Source organism: Scatophagus argus, chromosome 18 (genome assembly GCF_020382885.2).
Source record: "Scatophagus argus isolate fScaArg1 chromosome 18, fScaArg1.pri, whole genome shotgun sequence".
NCBI lineage: Eukaryota > Metazoa > Chordata > Actinopteri > Scatophagidae > Scatophagus > Scatophagus argus.
Window position 1 is genome coordinate 15556207 of NC_058510.1, and position 19296 is coordinate 15575502.

General features: G+C 40.9%; 1 protein-coding gene across 4 annotated transcripts in view; it reads left to right on the forward strand.

Moving 5' to 3' along the window:
- Positions 1 to 6828, forward strand: part of LOC124049562 (partitioning defective 3 homolog) — a 314519-nt gene extending 307691 nt beyond the window's left edge. For all 4 annotated transcript variants that reach the window (XM_046371346.1, XM_046371347.1, XM_046371348.1 and 1 more), the window contains one exon: positions 3056 to 6828. In XM_046371346.1, the coding sequence (XP_046227302.1) occupies positions 3056 to 3485 (430 nt within the window). In that variant the 3' untranslated portion in view covers positions 3486 to 6828. The remainder of the gene's footprint in view (positions 1 to 3055) is intronic.
- Positions 6829 to 19296: the final 12468 nt, after the last annotated feature.

A 19296-nucleotide genomic window follows, 5' to 3' on the forward strand; every position in this document is an offset into this window, starting at 1 on the left:
AGAGCTAAAGTCTTACATCCCCAGATTAATAACCACAACTCCCTCTCCAACTCCAACCACCTCTCTTTTGGAACCCCTCCCTGGTGTCCTTTTCTTCCAAAACAGAAAGCTCAACATTCCGCCCCAAACAAAAAAAAACTCCTTCCCAGAGAGCTTCCAGAAGAAGCCATGGTGGCTGGTTATCTGATGATGGCCAGGCTTAGCTCACTGTCTGGGATGTAAGGATTGGAAGAGCTCTAATGAAGGCTTGTTGTCGGAGCAGGATTAGCAGTGACAGGCAGTGGAGAGCGAGAGGGGCCCGGGAGAGAAACGAGCATGTTAGTGGGAAACAGAGACCACTGATTAGCCTGAAAGAGACGCACTCAAACACAGAAAGACACCCAAACACACACATATAAATGCGGTCAAGATAAGGTTCTTAATGGTGGTCTGAGTGAAGTGCCAGTAGCTTTACCATCCGCTCATGCAGCTCTTGCATTCCTCAGCCAAAACAACATTGTTCCACACTATAAAGAAAACATTATTCCAGGTTTGTAGACAATTTATTTGTACAATATAGCAACGATTCCTTTGCCAGTTGCATGCATTTTTTTCCTAATCATTTTGGGTCTGTGCATGTGTATGTGTTCTTTCTCCTCCTTCTCGTAAACTCTGATTCTTCCCAGCTGTTTTAAAGAAACACGCAGCGGCCACAAATGTCTCTGCGAGCCAACTTCCTGGCTTTGTTTGTTATGTTCTGTCATTCTAAATTTACCCCACTCTTTGGCATGATGTATTTTCCCATCCCCTCCCTTTGTAAATGTAACTAATCTACTTTGTGACATATTCTGGCGCAGGAGTAGAGGTGATAAGAGAGCTAGTTCCCCTGACGCATCAATCACGATTACATTCCTGTGGAACAATGCCATATCTGCTCTCCTCTCATTGCCACAGAACACTTTCAGACTAAATCTCCCTTCTTCTCTTATCTAGTTTAAAAACTAAAAGGTCATACTGGGAATGCAAATCGCTGCCTCGTGCAACAGGCATCCTGGGTTTCTAACTAGGCGGCTCCCTCATGAACAGTGCTGGCTGTTCTGTAAGCCAAGCCGGGATGTAAATGCATGGCGGTTCGCCCAGACAGCAAAACCCAGATATGGAGCATGTGGTGGGGCTCTCTCTACAGTCTGTCCCTACATCTGCCCCTCCACCAATTACCTTCATTCTTACACATGCTGTACATGCATGCACACACACATACACAGAGTGGAACAAGTATTAATGTTGCACACGCACAGTACATAAATGCATAAACAAATGCCTGCATATGTAGAAATGTAGACATGAACTCACAAAGGCTCGGATACTCACATCACAGAGCCATGTGCTTTAGCTCGTCCCCTCCCCTCAGATAATGTGGACCACAAAGGCATGCGTTAGTAATGCTGGAACTGTGAGATTCTCATTAGAATCACATTGAGAATGGTGATTGAAAACATATCTTTAATAAGCGGGCATTTAATTAACTTGTGAGAAGAAAGATGAATAAAATGCATGTATATGTTTTGGTATTTCCTTGAAAATTCTTGACAAAAAAGGTTAATGAGAGTCCTGCCGTAGATATCTACATCATATATTTTGATTCCCAGTTGAGCGTTGGACTCCACCCGTTGATATCCCAACCACAGTGCTAGACATACGGTAATGTAAAAGATCAGGCCATTATGTTGTAATTATTTTCCCCACAGGGTCCATGTTGACATTTTCTCATTTACTTTGTCGTACAGAGAGATAGTGGGCCATGCAGATACCTGGAGTTACAGCCACATAACTCTCAAAACTGAATAGGAGACTACATTGATACAATCGCCATGTTTGTGTTATTCATTCATTGAAAGCGAAGTGAGCAGAAAGTTTACACCGTCAGGAACGTGTAATAGGAAACACAAGCAGCCAGTCAAGTTCTTGCTTTCACCAAGTCATGTCTCTAGAACTGCAATAGTCCCTTACTTCAGTCTCAGCACAACTGTAAAGCATACACAATGAGAGATCAAACTTCAAGGTAGAATTTGTCAATCTCTCCATTTACAATACCCATTTAACTTGTTGTAAGGTTTCAGTTTTTCAGAAACACAAGTGCTTTGAACAATAAATAGCCTATTCTGTCTTTTGTCCCTCTCAGCTTCTCCGGAATGAGACTCGGCCAAATAAGAAATGCAGGCATTTTGGCCTGAAAGCATGCTGGGTCCCTGTCTCCCTCTACACTGTAGACTAAAAAGCCTTTTAAGCACACAGCGGGTCAGTGAGGTGTGAATGAGATTTCTCTTAGCACCCTGACGCAAACAATACTGTCACAGGTCCTCCATTGCACTGTGACCTTAATGGATCCTAATAATGGAGGAGCAGACTCAACACTTCGGTCAAAAAAGTGGCAGTTCCCAATGACGGCTTTCCGGGGTCAATTTCTGGAGAAGGGAGCATGTGTGACAGAAGGCATAATATGTGTGTGCATCTTGGGCCGTACTGTCTGTATAGGCGCTGGCAGGCAGACTGAAGATGAGTAGAAGGCGGACAACGCCGTGAGGCCCGCCATTACTCTGTCTGTGCTGTAAGTGCAGCCGTCTGCATCGCAAAAAGGAGTTAAATGGGTGAAAGCAGCCATTTTTCTTAGAGAGGTTTTAACATTTGTGTTTGTTTACAATGTGGAACTAATAGTCCTGTGGGCGTTTCAGGCTTCCCCGTTTGTTTCCTATGTCTTTCATGTCTCGGTTTTTATGTCGCAGGATTCAGTGTAATCATGCAGCAAGCTGTAACAGATCCCTCTTTGCTGCACTCTTGTTGCTTTTAGTGTTTTAAATCAGCGCCACTGGAGCATCCCTCTTTTTATCTCACAAAATAGGAAAATGGCCACATTCTCTGCTGAAGAGCAGTTTCTTTTGAAATTCCCTTTAATAGTACTGACCCAGTGGTCACTACAGAATTATCTGTCATTCTCTGTTCCCTTTATATTCAGGTGCTGTTTAAGGTGACTCATTCAGTGCTTGATTGACATCTTTACCTATCTCTATGTGTTTAGGCAACCCCATAAAAACCCCAGCACAGTGTCCCAGGAGTCATGGGACAAGGTGTACATGCCAGCAGAAGGATTCCAGACATCCAAGGAGAACCCTCGCTACTCCAGCGGCCAGGGATCAAGAAATGGCTACCTGGGAACATCCAGTTTTAACGCCCGCGTCCTCTTGGAGACTCAGGAGCTGCTGAGGCAGGAACAGAGACGCAGAGAGCAGGAAGCTAACAAGGCCAGGCCACCTCCTGCACAGGAGACCCCCAGCAGTAGCCCCTTTGACCACAGCAGAGACCAAACTCAGGCCCCAGGTTCTGCCCCAGTGCAGGCCCTACCTCAATCCAAGGGCCCCTACAGACAAGACGTACCCCCGTCACCTTCTCAGATTGCCAAACTCAACAGACTGCAGGGTTCAGAGAAAGGGAGGCTGTTTTACTCATGAGAATGTAACAACGAACTGTAAAAGTTTGGGAGATCAAGACTGATTCTAAGGAACATTAACAGGGAAAAGAGGGCAATGAGTTTTTTTGTTGTTTTTTTTTTCATAAAATGCCGAGATGCAAAGATTTTTATGGGACTGTTGATAGAAAATGTTGATAGTTAAAAAAAATAGTGACATGAACAACATTCTTTACAGTTGTATCAAAAAGAAATTGTTTGAGAGCTTTTACTATCCACCATCCTGATCATCTTATCTGCCTGTATATGTGCCTTGTAGTCCTTTGATTGTTCACCTTTTATAGGCAGCAGCCCCACTGTTTTGGCTCATGACCTGCAGCTTTGACCTACATATCAGATGCATTCAGCAAAGCAGACATCACAGTAGAACATCATAGAATTGGTTTGGGCCATCTGCAAATCTGACGAAGCACAAGAGGCATGTTTCTTGTGTTGTGTCAGTGGACTGTGAAAAAAGGGACAGGAGTGCTATATGCTTATGTGAGCATGTAGTTTGTGTGTGTGGTGTGTGTATGAGAGTGAGTGTTGGTGGGAGTAGGCATGTAGAGACAGAGCATGGAGGTTAAGCAGCTTGGGTTTTGACCATGGGTGCTCAGCCCTTAATCAGTTCAGTGAAATGCCCCTTTTGGTTTCGGCTACAACACTTATCCAGAGTGTGCGTCCTCCTTCCAGCTCGCTCTTGTATTCAATATGATAATCCTGAATTTTCTCTTCTTCTGCTCGCTGCTTTATCTCCATTTTTTCCCTTCACATTGTCACCCTCACCAAAGACACTTTCAGCAGAAGAAAACAACTTTAGATCTCCTTCATTCCACCCTCCCCATCCATCCAGGGTCAGGTCTAGGTTATTAATTAATGTATCTCATTAAAAATGAATGGGCACCTTTGTGTGTATGTTGTCATGTATGGCGAGATGGAAGGAACGATGACATTACGGGCGTGTATCTGGCCCTGGCCTTCTCAAGAATGATTCGGCTGTAACCGAAGCTCGTTGGCCCTAGGTGTCTGAGCTGTTCCTTACTGAATATTTCATCAGGGTGGTTACATCGGAAACCACATTGGCTCTGCAGTGGGTGGCCTCAGTGTGGGACTGTCGCCCTGATACAATGAAGCTGATTTTGTTTTCCTTTCATGATTATGTCCATTGATAGAAAATCAGTTGGGAGCTTTTCCATCTTTCAGTCAATAATTAGCGGTGCATTTTGGTCTCTGTGAGTCTGTATGTATGGCCGTGTGTGTGTGCGCATGCATGTATTTTCATACCTGTAAAAACAAGAACTTGAGCTTTAGTTGTCAGATTTAGGACATTTTTTTCAATGTGAGGGTATTTTTCCAGAAGGCCAAAGGTAAAGATCAATTTTGAGTTGCAGTATTAAGGGTAAAACTTACAGGTTTATAAATTACCCTGATTTATTTTTTATTTTATCCGATTTAGAGACCCGTTTGCCATACAGTACATTTACATGCACTCAAGAAACCAGGTTACTCGAGGAACCAGGTTACACTGCTAACTGGAAAACACAGGTAATGAAAAAATCTGGGGACTGGGAATCTGCATATACATGCAGAAGGTCGGTGGTACACATTTTAACTAGTGTAACAATGTGCAGCTGTTCAGCAATAGAAATCATTTTATTTGATGTCCACAGGTGACTTTGCTTCAGTTTCAATTTAAATCTGACTTAGTAGGGATTTATTTTGAAAAATGGGATACGTTGTTACATGTTAGACAGTCTTTCCCACTGGATAGCATTACTGGCAACACTTTCCCAGTCTGAGGTCTTTGTCATTCAAATGCATACATGTAAAATGTCCATTAGAAACCTAGTTACATGTAGACATGTCCAAGAAATCTGGTTCTCTATGAGAAATCTGGCTTCCTGTAATACCATCCATCCATCCATTTTCTATACTGCTTATCCGTCAGGGTCGTCAGTCAGTCACAGGGCTGATTCACAAAGACAGACAACCACACACACACACACTCACACCTAGGTGCAAGGTAGAGTAGCCAATTAACCTAATGTGCATGTTTTGGGGATTGTGGGAGGAAGCCGTAGTTCCCGGAGAAAACCCCATGCAGAATGGCTGTCTAAGACAACCTGATCTGGTGCACTGCAAGGCAGACGGGATGGCCATTCAGCCTTTATTTCCCCAAGAATGTCTTGCCCGGTGGCAGACAGAATTGTATAGTGACAGTGAGGTATATAGGGAACCAGTCTGAGACGAAAACAATCAGCATTTACCGTACTTTATCCTTTATACTTCAATGTTGGGATAAACAAAACTTGTCCACTGCTATTTTAATAACCTTTTGAATGAATTTGTAGCCAATTAAATCAAAATAAAATTAATGGTTTCTATTAGGCAGGCAATGGTTAGAGTGGGTTATGAGTAGGATCTATAGGTCTTGTGTGGTCAAGGTTCAAAGGTGCTTGCAATTACTTAAAAATATTATGTTCAAGGGTATGCAAGTTACAGCACTAGCATGTTTGTTCAACTGCCAATGTTCCAGTGTGCTTGTGTGTGTCTGTGTGTGTGTAGGTGGACATGTGTTTAAGTGTCTGTGAACACTGCCAGTAACTGGATGCTCCAATATGTCTCTGAATATGTCTTGGCAGCCATATGAACCACTTGGCTGCTAAGTGGAAGAAGAGCATAGGAGTAGGAGGGAGCGAAGATGGGAGGCCTGACCTTGCAGATGATTCAGTCAATGGAGTAATCACAACTATTCCTCTGAGTGTGCAATACAAACAAGAGGTTACCAACAAGACTGCGCTCGCTCACAGACTGGGTTTGGTTCGTATGGGTGAATATGCCTGTTTGTGTGTGTGTGTTTTTGGGGATGGGAGGTGGGGGTGGTTTCCATCTCTGACACAGCAGCTTTTTTAACTGCCGAACATGAGAAGGGTTTAAGTGCCTGCAATATCTAATGACTTTTTTTTTCCTTCTTCTCATATGCAAATTTGATCATTTCCCATAATGCACATTTATTATTTGTGTTGTGTAATTAATGTTTGTTCGCCGTCCTTGTGACAAACAGATTCTTCCCACAAAGCTATTGTTTTGGGGCATTTTTTTATCCTGGGAGAAATGACAAATATATTGTTGTTGTTTCAATGTGTTTTTATGACCATCCTTCATTGTGTTTTATTATCCACAATATGGTACTATGATGGTAAAAAAGACTAATATGTAAGCACAGTGCAATTTTCCTTCTCACAACAGTGTATCATTAAGAACTGTTTCTGCCGTTCTCTGTACATACAATATCAACTTTTTTCAGTAAATAAACTGAGGGTACTTTCAAATCCTTGGAACAATAATTCCCCTTGATTGTGCTGCATTAACATTCACAAATGGTTTCTCTACTCGATAACACACCAGCGAAATAAAATGTATAATTGAAGGCATAAAGTCATAAATATCTCATTTTTAGCTATCACACTGCAGCTCTTAGGATATGATATTAACTCACTATTACTATTAACTAATTAACTAACACAACTGGTTAAACTTTTTTCCCATCATAATTGAAGAAATGTCCTTTAGATATACATGTATTTTCTTCAACTAAGAAGACATGTTAACAAAACCCTGTCTTTTAGTCATCTGGTTGCCAGATCTTTCCCTGTGCAACAGCTAAAAATAAAATAAAGTCAATCAGACAATTCCTGTCACAAGTGGAGGAATGTTGAAAAATGTGGCTCCCACATTTGTTGAAGTGGCAGTGAAATAGTACTTTAAAGTCACATCCTCCTTGTCTCACCATCTCTTTAATCTCCGTTCCTCCCAACCAGGCTGGTTGGGAGGTTTTGTCTTGAGTTGGCTGAACTTCTAATAACATCCTGTGACAACTTCAGTGGTAATAAAGAGTCAAACGTATGATGTTCAATTCCAAGGGGAGAGGCGTCTTTTAGATTTTGCCGGCACTGGCCATGCATCACAGAGCTCCTGCCAAATCGGTCTTCATCCTGAGGAAGGGAGAGGCCTTTGAAAGAATCCATCTGGTTGGAGTGGAAATATACTAGAAACTGCATGCATCAGAGATAAAGACATCCAATCATCTATATATCATCTTAGGGGATAAGGGCAAAATAAAGGTGAAGACGGAGAGGAGACCACGTGATGAAAATCTGCCAAGACTGTGAGAGGAAAGAGAAGCTTCAACCCTGAATAATACCTCGAGGGGAAGTCAAAAAGCACCATCTCTGAAGTAACTCCATTTGAACATGCCTGTCGTGTCACAGTCCATTTCCTCCCATATTGCCTTTGATTGAGTGTCAATAGAGCAAATGTAGAGCAATGATCCTGCAGTCTGTTTTTTAGGAGCCCCAAGCAGCTCCTCCACTTTCACCTTGGTCACATGCAAAGAGCTTTAATAGACACAATTCTCCTTGTCATGTGACCTAAGGGTTTTGAATCCCTTTATTTATACACATCTGTATATTTATAGATCTTCACTGTGTAAAATATGTCATGTTATTTCATTATATGTGGTCAGTGCCAGTCATGCATACTATGTAAAAGAATGTGGGGAAGTTTTCGAGCTATAAACTTATCAAACAGATTTATAATGACTTTAATCGTTTTCGTCCAAGGCCAAAAACTTTTTATACTACCTACTTTTATCAGCCTAAAGGCCCTCGTTATATTCAAATATGGATTTAATGCACTTTTTTTCAGGATAAAACCAACACTGTCTAAGTATTGAATATGAATAGGTGTTTCAAGATTCATGATGGATTATACAAGATGTACATGTATAATTTAGGTTCCCAGAGAAAAAGTAGTTACAAGATGCATTTCACCAGAATGCTACTAGATGGTTTGCTGTGTAACTGCAACCTCATAAACAATGATGAATTCTTTACAGAAGCACCATAGTTGATAAATAACAGAGACAGCTGTTCAGTGCGCTCTTTATAGCCTTTCCCATCACTAATTTGAATGGGACACTACCAAACGTTAAAGCTCACATACTGAATCCAAATGTCTGGACTTCACTGCTCTTGCAGACTTGCAGACTTTCTAGTAAGTTTACCAATGTTGAGAGCTGTCCAAATCCACATTTCATCCAGTCCACTAGGTTCCTCAAGCAGACTTCCTGCAGACTTCCAGAGAGTCTTCTTGGGTTACAGTCTTCACGGCAATAATTTCCACGACATGACAATATTTTTTTTTTTTTTTTTTTTCAAACATTGCTTGAAACAACAAAGAAGTTATCAGAAATGTGTAAAACAGTGACTTTATTAAAACTTAACTTGAATCTTGTAGTTCAGAAATAATATTCAATCACATTATACTACAGAAATATGTGGAAATATAGGCTATACCAAAATGTATTTTATGATTGTAGTCATCAGGACTGTTGATCAGCAGTGGATATCGCCTTGCAATCTAGTGCAGTCTCAGATTTGACTTGATGAGGGTGAAAACAGCTTACAGCTGAAGTCCGTGAGGGCTAAGACCACAAGTCCAGAGGGACATTTGGATTCAGTCCGTAATGCACACCTGCAAGAGTGATAGCTCATTTTGCTCAGAACCAGGACTTTGAACATGTTTCGGATTGTGTGGGACTGACAGGGCTAAATAGTGCAGTGAGTATATGGTCCTCTGCAGGTTTAAAGATACCACGTAGCACTACAGATACCATATCGTAAGGAAAAACAATAGCTTTTATAGACAATAAAATGTTCATTCTATGGCTATATTTCTACTGTGATTTGTGGACTCTATATGTTCGCGAACAGTAACATCATTACTACATAACCGACATCAGGGGGATAAATCCAGTGGACATATCCATAGAGGTAATGTAAAGCTATCAAAACACAATAGGCTTCATCTTAGCATGACACACAACGCAGCATGTAACCTAGCGGGCACTCTGCTGTATCAGTTTGCAGCCTTAACACTTTGAGGCCTGAGGGAACAGTAAAGCTGTCCATGGCCCCACTCTGTCTGATCATTACTCACACCGAAAGAGCTTAGCTCAGTCTTTAATATCACCTTTTTCCATTCCTGCCATCACAGTACTCGATAATGAAAACCTTCAGCCATTTTCAGTAATCTGCCATTCAACCAGTTTGATTTCATTATTTCACTTTGTCCTCCTGACCCCTGTTGGCCAGACCAACAGACCCCTGTGTTGGCAAGTGCAAGTGTGTTTATATGAGAAGCAGATGGGGTTTGTGTGAATTGCCAGTAGATAAAAATGCTAGTGTCTAGGTATTGAGGAGATCTTATTTTTCAGCCTGGGGAAGACTGAGTTGGGGTCACCTGTTTTGGGTTGACGAACCTTCTTCTCCCTCTGATCCCTGATCTGTTGCCCCATGGGAATTTCCAAAGAGGAAGCCGGGTCTGTTGTAGGAAAAACTGTGGTCATAAATCTTGACATATGCGCAAGACAAGCCAATTGTGGGATGCTAATATGAACACACACACATGCACACACATATACCTGAGGCTTCTTCCCTAAAGCTTTGAGCAACATCTGGTCAGTGCGTGTATCAGAGCAGGGGCTGGTCTCTATAATGTGAGGGTAGAGGAGGGAGGAGGGTTTATGTCTTTCACTCTTTCACGAGAGGGAGAGAGAGAGAGAGAGAGAGAATGTGTGTGTGTGTGTGTGTGTGTGTGTGTGTGTGTTTAGCTGGGAGACAGAAAGAGTCACAGATGAAATGGCTTACTGAAAGGATGAGGAACAAAGGCAGCAGCCTCACCTGCCTTTTACTGTGAGAAATTAAAATAGCAGCTGGAATCCAAACTCTTTGCGAAGTCAGATATTGTGTGAAATCGTAGTAAAATGTTTTAGGAAATATGCCCACTGATTGACCTTTAATAGCAACAGGGGATGAAGCCACCAGAACTGAGCTGACTGAACTTCTAAGACTCACATAAATCTGAACTACTTGCACTTGAAGCAAACAGATGTGTATTTCTTATTTTTCCGATATCTCACATACAAGAAGGAATATCAAACTTGATATTGATGATGTATTATCATTGTGTATTAAGAAAAAAAGGGCACACCGCAAAATTAGTCGTTCAAGAAAGCTACAATATCACATATTATTTATGTTTTCAAGTCTTTTCATGTAGTTTCAGGTCAGAGTGTGTGCTTCATTTTCATGCTGTGTACAAGATCTATCATTACATGTTTGCATACCTCACTGATAGATTTTCTTTTAAGCAGCATTCTGCAGATTACAAATCATTTAGCTGTTCTAAAAGCAATTTAGCTGTGTACCAGTCCAGTTCACTGAGCCACGAGGTCACCCCTTCACTTTGCACATGCTAACCATCAACTTAGGGTCATAGCCCACATCTACCGCAACATCACATGATCCCATTGCACACCATGAAATTAGGTCTCCTTTAGCCAAAATAGGTCCCAACCAAGCTAAAGTAGTCCCCCAACGGGCTGCCTTCTTCCTGTGCCAATTGAACCCGAGGCCCTTTCCCATCCTGCCACCCATGGAGCGTTACACGCTGCCTGGAACGAGCTACAGCCTTGAAGGCGATGGGAGGAGAGGACTTCCCCCACAAGTGAGGAAAAGTGATTAAGATAACCAGCATACACATGCGCTATGAGTCACCGTGTTCTGAAATCTAGGGCTTGATCTTTTACTTGAACATTTTATTTACACTCCAGTGGGATTTGAGGTCCCCATGAAACCTGCAACAAAATACATGAAACAGTCTTTGGGTTTCTTCTTAGGTTATGCTGCAACTTCATTACACAGAAAAATGGTTTCATTATAACGTGTCTCCTCTGAAGCCCCAGAACTGTCAGCTCCTTCGCTCTGGTGTAATTTAGGCTTGTAAAAACTGGTGTTGGTGTTTGTTCTTGCTTATGTGATAAAGTGTTGCAGTGCAGTGAAGGGACATACAGAGAGGCTACTGTTAGAGATATCACTGTGGAAACAGAAGCTTGTGGGCAACTAAGGGGCATTCCCTAGTGGGATGCATTGAAGGTAATGGGACCTGTCATATTCAGCTCTGACACAAACACACACACACACAAACTCTCTCTCTCTCTCTCACACACACACACACACACACACACACACACACTCACACACACACGACAGAGAACATTCGGGGACCTGTCAAAGAGCCAGATTGAAAACAGAAGGTGTTCTGAGGGCTGTTTGATTGCAGACACATGTTGAAAGAAACCGTTTGGAATGACAGAAGTTTCTCTGCTTGCAGAACGAGCCTTTGATTCTTCAGAAAGTGTCTTTCAGGCATCTGCTCTGCATGAGGTATCTTCTCATGTACACAATGACATTCACCCCCATTACTTTATGCAAGTCATGAGAGATTAAGCACAAGTTCGTTGTAAGGATAAACTGATTTATAGCCGTACTTTTACCCTTAGCTTGGGGCCAAGCAGTAAATATATAATTAAATAAAACGACAAACACGGTTTCGTCTTGTTTTCATGTGTGGACAAGGAATTACACATACTTGACCAGCTTTGAAATGGTAATGCATTGTTTGAAGTACTCTGGTAAACAAAGTAGCACAACAAATGCAAATATGTGCTGCCGTTTTGATCTCGTAATAATCTCTTCCCCCAAATTCAGGTTGTTTCTGTGTTTTCAACATCAAATAAATGAATTATTCTACTGAATATCTACTCGTGCGATAGCATCTATAATTAGTATTTCCATCCCACTTGCGGGCTTCTGCATTATCCATCTTTAACTATGGAGATAATTAAGATTCTGTGACAGGGTTTCTGTTTCCTGACACTGAACAAAGCTTTGTTTTCTTGTTGCAAAATAATAGCCATGAAGCCATTCTACTCCCCATATGCTAAATATACACTGTGCTGTCATTTATGTTGACATTTCATTTGTTTGCCTTGACACACACACAAATTTGATCCATGTGTACCTGTTCTGTCTCACTACCCCGGGGAATAAAAGATATGGTGTTCCAGCATTCCTCTGTATTTATGGATTTATGGATTTGTAAGAAACATCCAGGGCCACACGTTCTGCTGTAGGGAACAGAATGGCTCCAGCAAAGCGTCTCTGTTGAAAATCTACATGGGAATAAATCCTATAATCTCTCCCCAGTTTGCACACTAGACTGGCTTAGAGCAATTACTCTGACAAAGAAAGCATTTTTTCCCTTCTTTCTCTTCCTCCTCCTTGCCTTCTACCATCCTCTCTGCCTTGTGTCAAATTAATCCTCTGAACTTTCCTAAAGATCTTCGTCTATTCCTCTTTTCTGCCTGAGAGTGCAGCCACTCTGTCTTTTCTCTCCCCTCCTTGTCTCTTTCAGATATGGCACCCGGCAGAGGAGATTGCCTTCCGAATGAAACAGCTGTCAAGAATTCCCAATGTCTCCATGCGCTTTCTCCCTCTTTGTTCTACCTGACCCCCCTCCTTGCCTCCCAACTCCACTCACCAAGAGGGAGGGAGCTACGGAAAAGCCCTTATCTTCTCTCGGTGGGATCCTCACAGGTGCTGAGTGATGGGAGACTGGGAGGGTGGGGGTCCTCATGAGGAAGAGGGAGGCAAGGAAAGGAAGAGTAAGAGCGGATTAAACAGAGGAAGGATGGCGTTCCTTTTGACAACCAGGGGAAGGGTGGGTGGGGGTGTGGTGGCACTGCTGGTGATTATTTCAGGATGGGGGAGGTGGGGGAATGGGAGCCTGACACCTGTGGGGGAATACACAGGGAGGGGGTGGAGCCTGCGAGAAAGAGGGTGACCATCTGTTGCAGTCACAGGCGATGGAGACGAGAGGGAGCCTTCAACCCCGTCCAAAAATGTTAATGGTGTACCGATGATGCATATCAAACACACATCTGCGCATGGAGCAGCATTCTCCTTCTTTACTGGAAATACATGATTCATACCTGCTCCCACATGCGTTGGATGTTTGCTGTGTATCACTGGTTAGCATTATCACCTTGTGTTGTTTTATTTTCCCCTCCATGTGATGCCAACGTTTCATTATTGTTTCATTATTGTATTATTGATTTTTACTTTAATTGACCTGGTAGCATAAATGCCCCCCAACCAAACAATCCATACTCTAAATGACTCTAATTTGATTTTTGTTTTGTTTCTGTTTTAGACATTAATCTGAATTTGATTGTGGAAGCAGTGGAGCAAGGATGATGAATTGTTTGTTTCACAATAGCTGCCATACGGCAAGGTTACAGGACTTTTGAAAAGCACTGTACAGGGACATACTGTTAAGTTGGCTGGATAATGTATTTGCATATCTATGGCATTGTACTTTTACATGTACTGCACTATTAATAACTTTTCCCCACAAGCAGAGAAAAACTGATTAAGGTAGAATAGAAGCAAACACCGTGTCTGAATTATTTTACACTCATTTCTAGGCCCTTTTTTTCTTTAATTATGTGTCTTTAAAATAACTGACAAACTTTAATTATATGAAAATGTTTTTGCTGCCAGGACACCAACGTCTTGATTAACAGCACATATTGTTCTTTGAATAAGCTGCAACGCTATTTATTCCTCCTGCCAACACATAACTGACAGATGAATTCAATGTGGTGGTTGTTTATAGTTATATTCAGGGAAATCACGAGCCAACTTTAAAATTGTTTCACTACAAAAAAAAAAAAAAAAAAAAAACTTTTAAAGGAAACATATTTGCTGCCTGATCATGCTCACCAACAGTGTTGTGTTTCCAATTGAAGAAGTGTGACACTTTTGGACACCAGAAATGCAGTTTTGGCGACTAAAATATAACAATATATAGTATTGTATATAGTACAGTATAACAAAGTAAACATGATTCATTTTAGTATTGATTTTTAATATTATGATTTTAATAATATTTAACCAAAATCATAATTTTCCTTTAACCTCGATTGCTGTCATTTGTCTTAAAGCATTCCTCATGCTTTAAAAGCGACCTAGATTATATAGGAAAGTGAAATGCACTGTCTGGGACACATTATGTTCAGAATGAACATTTTTCAACTTTGCAAATAGATTTACAAATTTGCTTATTGTGTTGAAAAAAATAAAATAAAACCACAATCCAGACAGTTTTACATTTTCTTCAAAACACATAATATAAAAATACAATACAATCATTTCACAAAGAATAGCAGTAAACCTGAATAGAACTTTATTGTTCCACCAGGCCTTGAAAATTGTATTTACCTCACCAATAACCCCAATAAAAACTGTTTGCATGTGTGTGTGTGTGTGTGTTTTTGAAGCAATGCATGTGCAAAATCTGATGCAGTGGACCAGCTGGGGCCAAACAGTGTGATCTGACTGAACACAATGTGAAGTTTCACCTTGCTTTGCATCAGTATGACACACACCACACGTATGTGTGCACAGTGTCAGTGTCCTGTGCTTGTCTGACAGCTCAGACTCTGTTGATCTTGCACTTTTGTATGAACTCAAGTTTTTGTGTAATATTTCCTTGAGATTCTAATTTGTCTATGTTCAAAAAGAGGAATTATAAAACTTTTGGATAACTCATAAATTTCTCATACAAGTTGAAATATTTTAGATGAACAATGAAAACATTTTTTGGTTCAATAAATCAATCAATATAACATCTGCTTTCATCCACTCATGTATTTCCATCCACTTTGTTTATAATTTCTTCATCTCAAAAATTGTTGTATCCAGTCTGCAGATACCTTTACAGTGTGAGTGAATACAAGAGTGGATTGCTCCTTTAACTATGTTTTGGATCCACTATCTTCCTATGCTATGAAAATGGTGCTTTGATACTGCAGCACATGTGGTTCCCATCCCGCTGACGGCCTGTGCCTGCCTTCCTCCATAGTGACAGTGAATATCTTTAATGGTGACGGTGTTTTGTTTTTCCTGTCTCTGGGGATAGATAATGGGGAGCGCTCCCCCTCTGAGGCGAACGGGCCAGAAGAGGCTCTGTAAACATGGGGGAATGAAGATTAATCACACACTAGAGATGGTGTTCCCACTTTAATAATCAGTATTGATTACTGTCACCTTACATCTGCACCAACAGCTGCTGCGAGGGGGGCCTGTCGCCCAAGGCTGGTCCACCTCACACTTCCACTGTTAAATCATGGTGTATTCAGCAGAGAATAGTGGGGTTAGCATGAAATACACAGCAATAAATGTTCTTTATTGTCTATGAAACAATAAAACTATACAAGCTTACTTTAGCATTACCATTGCACAGTGTAGACCAACCTTAACCTCATGAACATGTTTATTTTAAAGGCTGAGGTTAAATCCCACTGGTCTTTTTTTGCCTAAAAATATACTGTTTAGCATCTTGTTCCCCAAATATGGGACCAACTACTCTGACCGCTGAAACCATGCAAAGTAATATTAGAAACTGTAACCATTACGATTAAATTTGTGTATATTTTTGCAAATAAGTTTACTTTTGTTTTTTAAATCTGCAGTGTAGCAGTCAGATGGAAGTGGCATTATTGGCAGGATACAACAACTCTGGCAAATTGTTTTGCTCTGTTCAGGACAGGCGATTCTGCCCACAAAATAATATCAGTGTTTGGTGTCTGGGTAGATTTAATAACATTTTCAAATGAAAGCTTCCTCTAAAATTTAAGAGCATTGACAAAAACAAGTCTCACCAATTAAACACAGAAAAGAAAGCGCACAAACAAAAACTCAAGGTTTTCGTAGCTAACACAACGACAGTACAAGCTGCCACGGTTCCCCTGCATAGGGCTCAGTGGGGGCTCATGTTTGGACTTTGCCACAGCTTTTCTTCTCTGTCTCTCTCATGCCCTTTCTTTTAGGTGAACTATTCTGACATCTTCATCAAGTGACACAGTATTTTGTGGTGTGAATGGCTCTCTTGCAACATGGCAGTATGATACAGCATGAGTGTCGAGCTGGGGAAGCACACTGTCCTCACATGACAATCCCCAGTATGCTTTCTGTCAACTTCAGTTCACACTAAATTTAGTTTTGAAACAGTTCTTGGACCAAAGTAACCTGTGAAATTTAATCTCAGTAATGCTGCAGACGATGGCTGTAAAGCACCAGATGCAAGGTAATATAATTGATTATATTTGAGTTCAGCCTCTCTGGAAATGGCATGTTTTAAAGTCTGCTGACTCTTTACACGTCTACGTTCAACCACTTATACTAAAATTCATACTCACCTTGGATCTTCCATTAATGTGATGTGCAATCCTGAATATATGTGTAAAAATATCATATTTTACTTGCACATTCAAAGTCATCCTCAAAATGTATTTGTTTCCTTGTTTGGAAGTACTCTACGCTACTAATTTGAAATATGGCAGCAGTTAATTCTTTTTTTTCACCCCTTCTTTCCTGCAGATGTTTGGGTGGATTGGAGAGGCTCACAAAAGGCTATTCATACACCCTCTGTGATTGTTGGTATTAATCCCTCCTCTGCACAAGTTTTTGCTTTCTGAATAAATAATACTTTCTTTTCAGGCAGTTATGGGACATGAGAGCAGACATGCTGATGGATTTGCTGTAACACACCACACCATTGTCCATGGTTACAGCGACAGCGATACAAGAGTGTGGAGGAAAGTAAATAAATAAAAACTTCAATAATACCTGACCTCTGACCCGAGTCAGAGGCGTGCTGTCGCAAAGGGGGTTTGCACAAATGCGGGGCCCTTGGGTAATGAGAGAAGAACAGCAGTGGGGTTTCTCTGAATGAGAACACGGAGCACCGTGACCCCGGGACGGCCTTCCTGCATCTCCAGAGCCTGGGGCAGGAAGGCTGGGAGATTGAGAGCCAGCAGGGACTGTTTGATTGGCATCTGCACCGTGTCGATCTGAGCGCACACAGGAAAAGTGATGTTGAATATAACCGGTTGAGTGCAGCAGAGATATAAAGCTTAACATGGGAGCGGTAAATGAAAATGTGTTACATTGTAGATGCCAGAAATGAAGCTGTAGGTGCAAAAGATAATCGATTTAAAATGCGTCAGCCGAAGGTTTACATGCGAACTCAGTGATTGCAGTGGAGATCATTACACTTGGCAACAGAGAACTGCTGTGCTCTGTCTTCAACTTATTGTGCTGGAATAATTACACAATCATGTTGTCATCTGTAAGTACAAGCCCACACGCTTGGCCATGGTCCATTAAAACTATTCAAAGGTCCATACCTCTCAGATAATTATGTGGCCAAACAACAGATCAATAAAACCATTTATTTGGAATTGCTTTTAAAGTGGACTTCATTCCTGCATTTTTGTAAACATTACAGAGCAGAGAGCAAGGTGTAAGACGTAATGATTGTTGCTATGTGTGAAAAGTAATGATAATGAACTCTCAGTCCTCATGCGCTTATTGAACATGTGCCATTATTCATATCCTAAGATGTGGATACATTCACAACAGTCATTTAGGGCACTTATCTGCAAAGACGTGCAGCTATTCTCGCTGGAGGATTCAATTATTAAAATTTGCTTTGATTTATGGGAACTATTTTTGAAAAACACAAGGATGTCATATCCTCGGAGAAACAAATAAAATGAAAAATACTGGCAACATGTAGTGTTTCATAAATGCACGATATTGCTTTGGACTGACTGATTGATTGGACTGAAACTTGAATGGGTTTCCTCTGAGAGCAAAAAGCGCAGCAACTCTGTGCTTACACATTCTGTCTGTGTTGAATGGAAGGAAATCACAGAGAATGAGATAACTAAAAACTCAATAACATCTGTAATTTTCCTTCTGCTAGTTATTTTCCCTCCCTTGTTCTCACAGAAGAATATATATTTTTTGTTCTCAGGCAGTCAATAGATAACTGCCTTTTAGATTCCTTTGTTTGATGAATTAGGAGTAAACACACTGAGGTGCTGTCACTGTCAGGTGATTATAACTGCCGCTCCCTTCCTTTATTTACTGGTCGAGGGCACAAATAATGATAGGTTACATCACCAGAAATATGACTAAGCCTGCTATTATTCATATTGGAAATGTATCTCTGATTTTAGGTCAGCGCTCCTGACGGCTTTGGCTTGTCTGCTTGGGTTTCGAGGTGTGAAATGCTAGATGATTGTCGTCAAAGCTGGAGCGTTAGAGGAGAGAATGAAGGGGCAGAAACGAGAACATAATTGTGTCATTTCGCTGTGCTTATCTCTGTTAATAATCGTCCCTGTGCGGATGTATGGAAATGTGTTCCTCAAGTGTCAGAAACATCTATCAGCATGTCTAATGGAGCCCCTGGTCAATGAAAAATGCATTGACTGATCCAGATGTGAGGGGCTGAAACATAAGCCTTTGTACGAAGAATTATTTATGGTGGTCATTGTCAACTGTGTGACAGAGAAACTAGAAAGCATAATTCTTTTTACCATATCTTGGATCTCATGTTTCTACATTTTGCCATTAGCTCTGTTGGCTGTGCGAACAATTTACTCACCTAATTGTTAAAACCAAGTCTAATGCACAAGCAGTTTTTTTTGTTTTGTTTTGTTTTGTTTTGTTTTGTTCAACAAAACAAAGACAAACTAGATATTACAGACATACAATATCAAGTCAACTACTAGTCAGCTGAAAGCAAAATCTTTCCCATTCCTACAGATTATGCATTCACTTTGTAAGTCATGTATTTGATACATGCATTGATTTGTGAATGTTTTCAGTAGTGGGCCAGTTCTTCAGGACAGATCTCTGCCTTGATCAGAGTATAAGCCTTGTTGTTCTGGATATGTTTTTAAATGCTTAGAAAATGCACAGAAGTGTGTGCAATTTCACTAATTGGCAAAAGGACAAAAGGACAATGGTGTAAAAAATAAAAACTGCTTTTAATAAAGT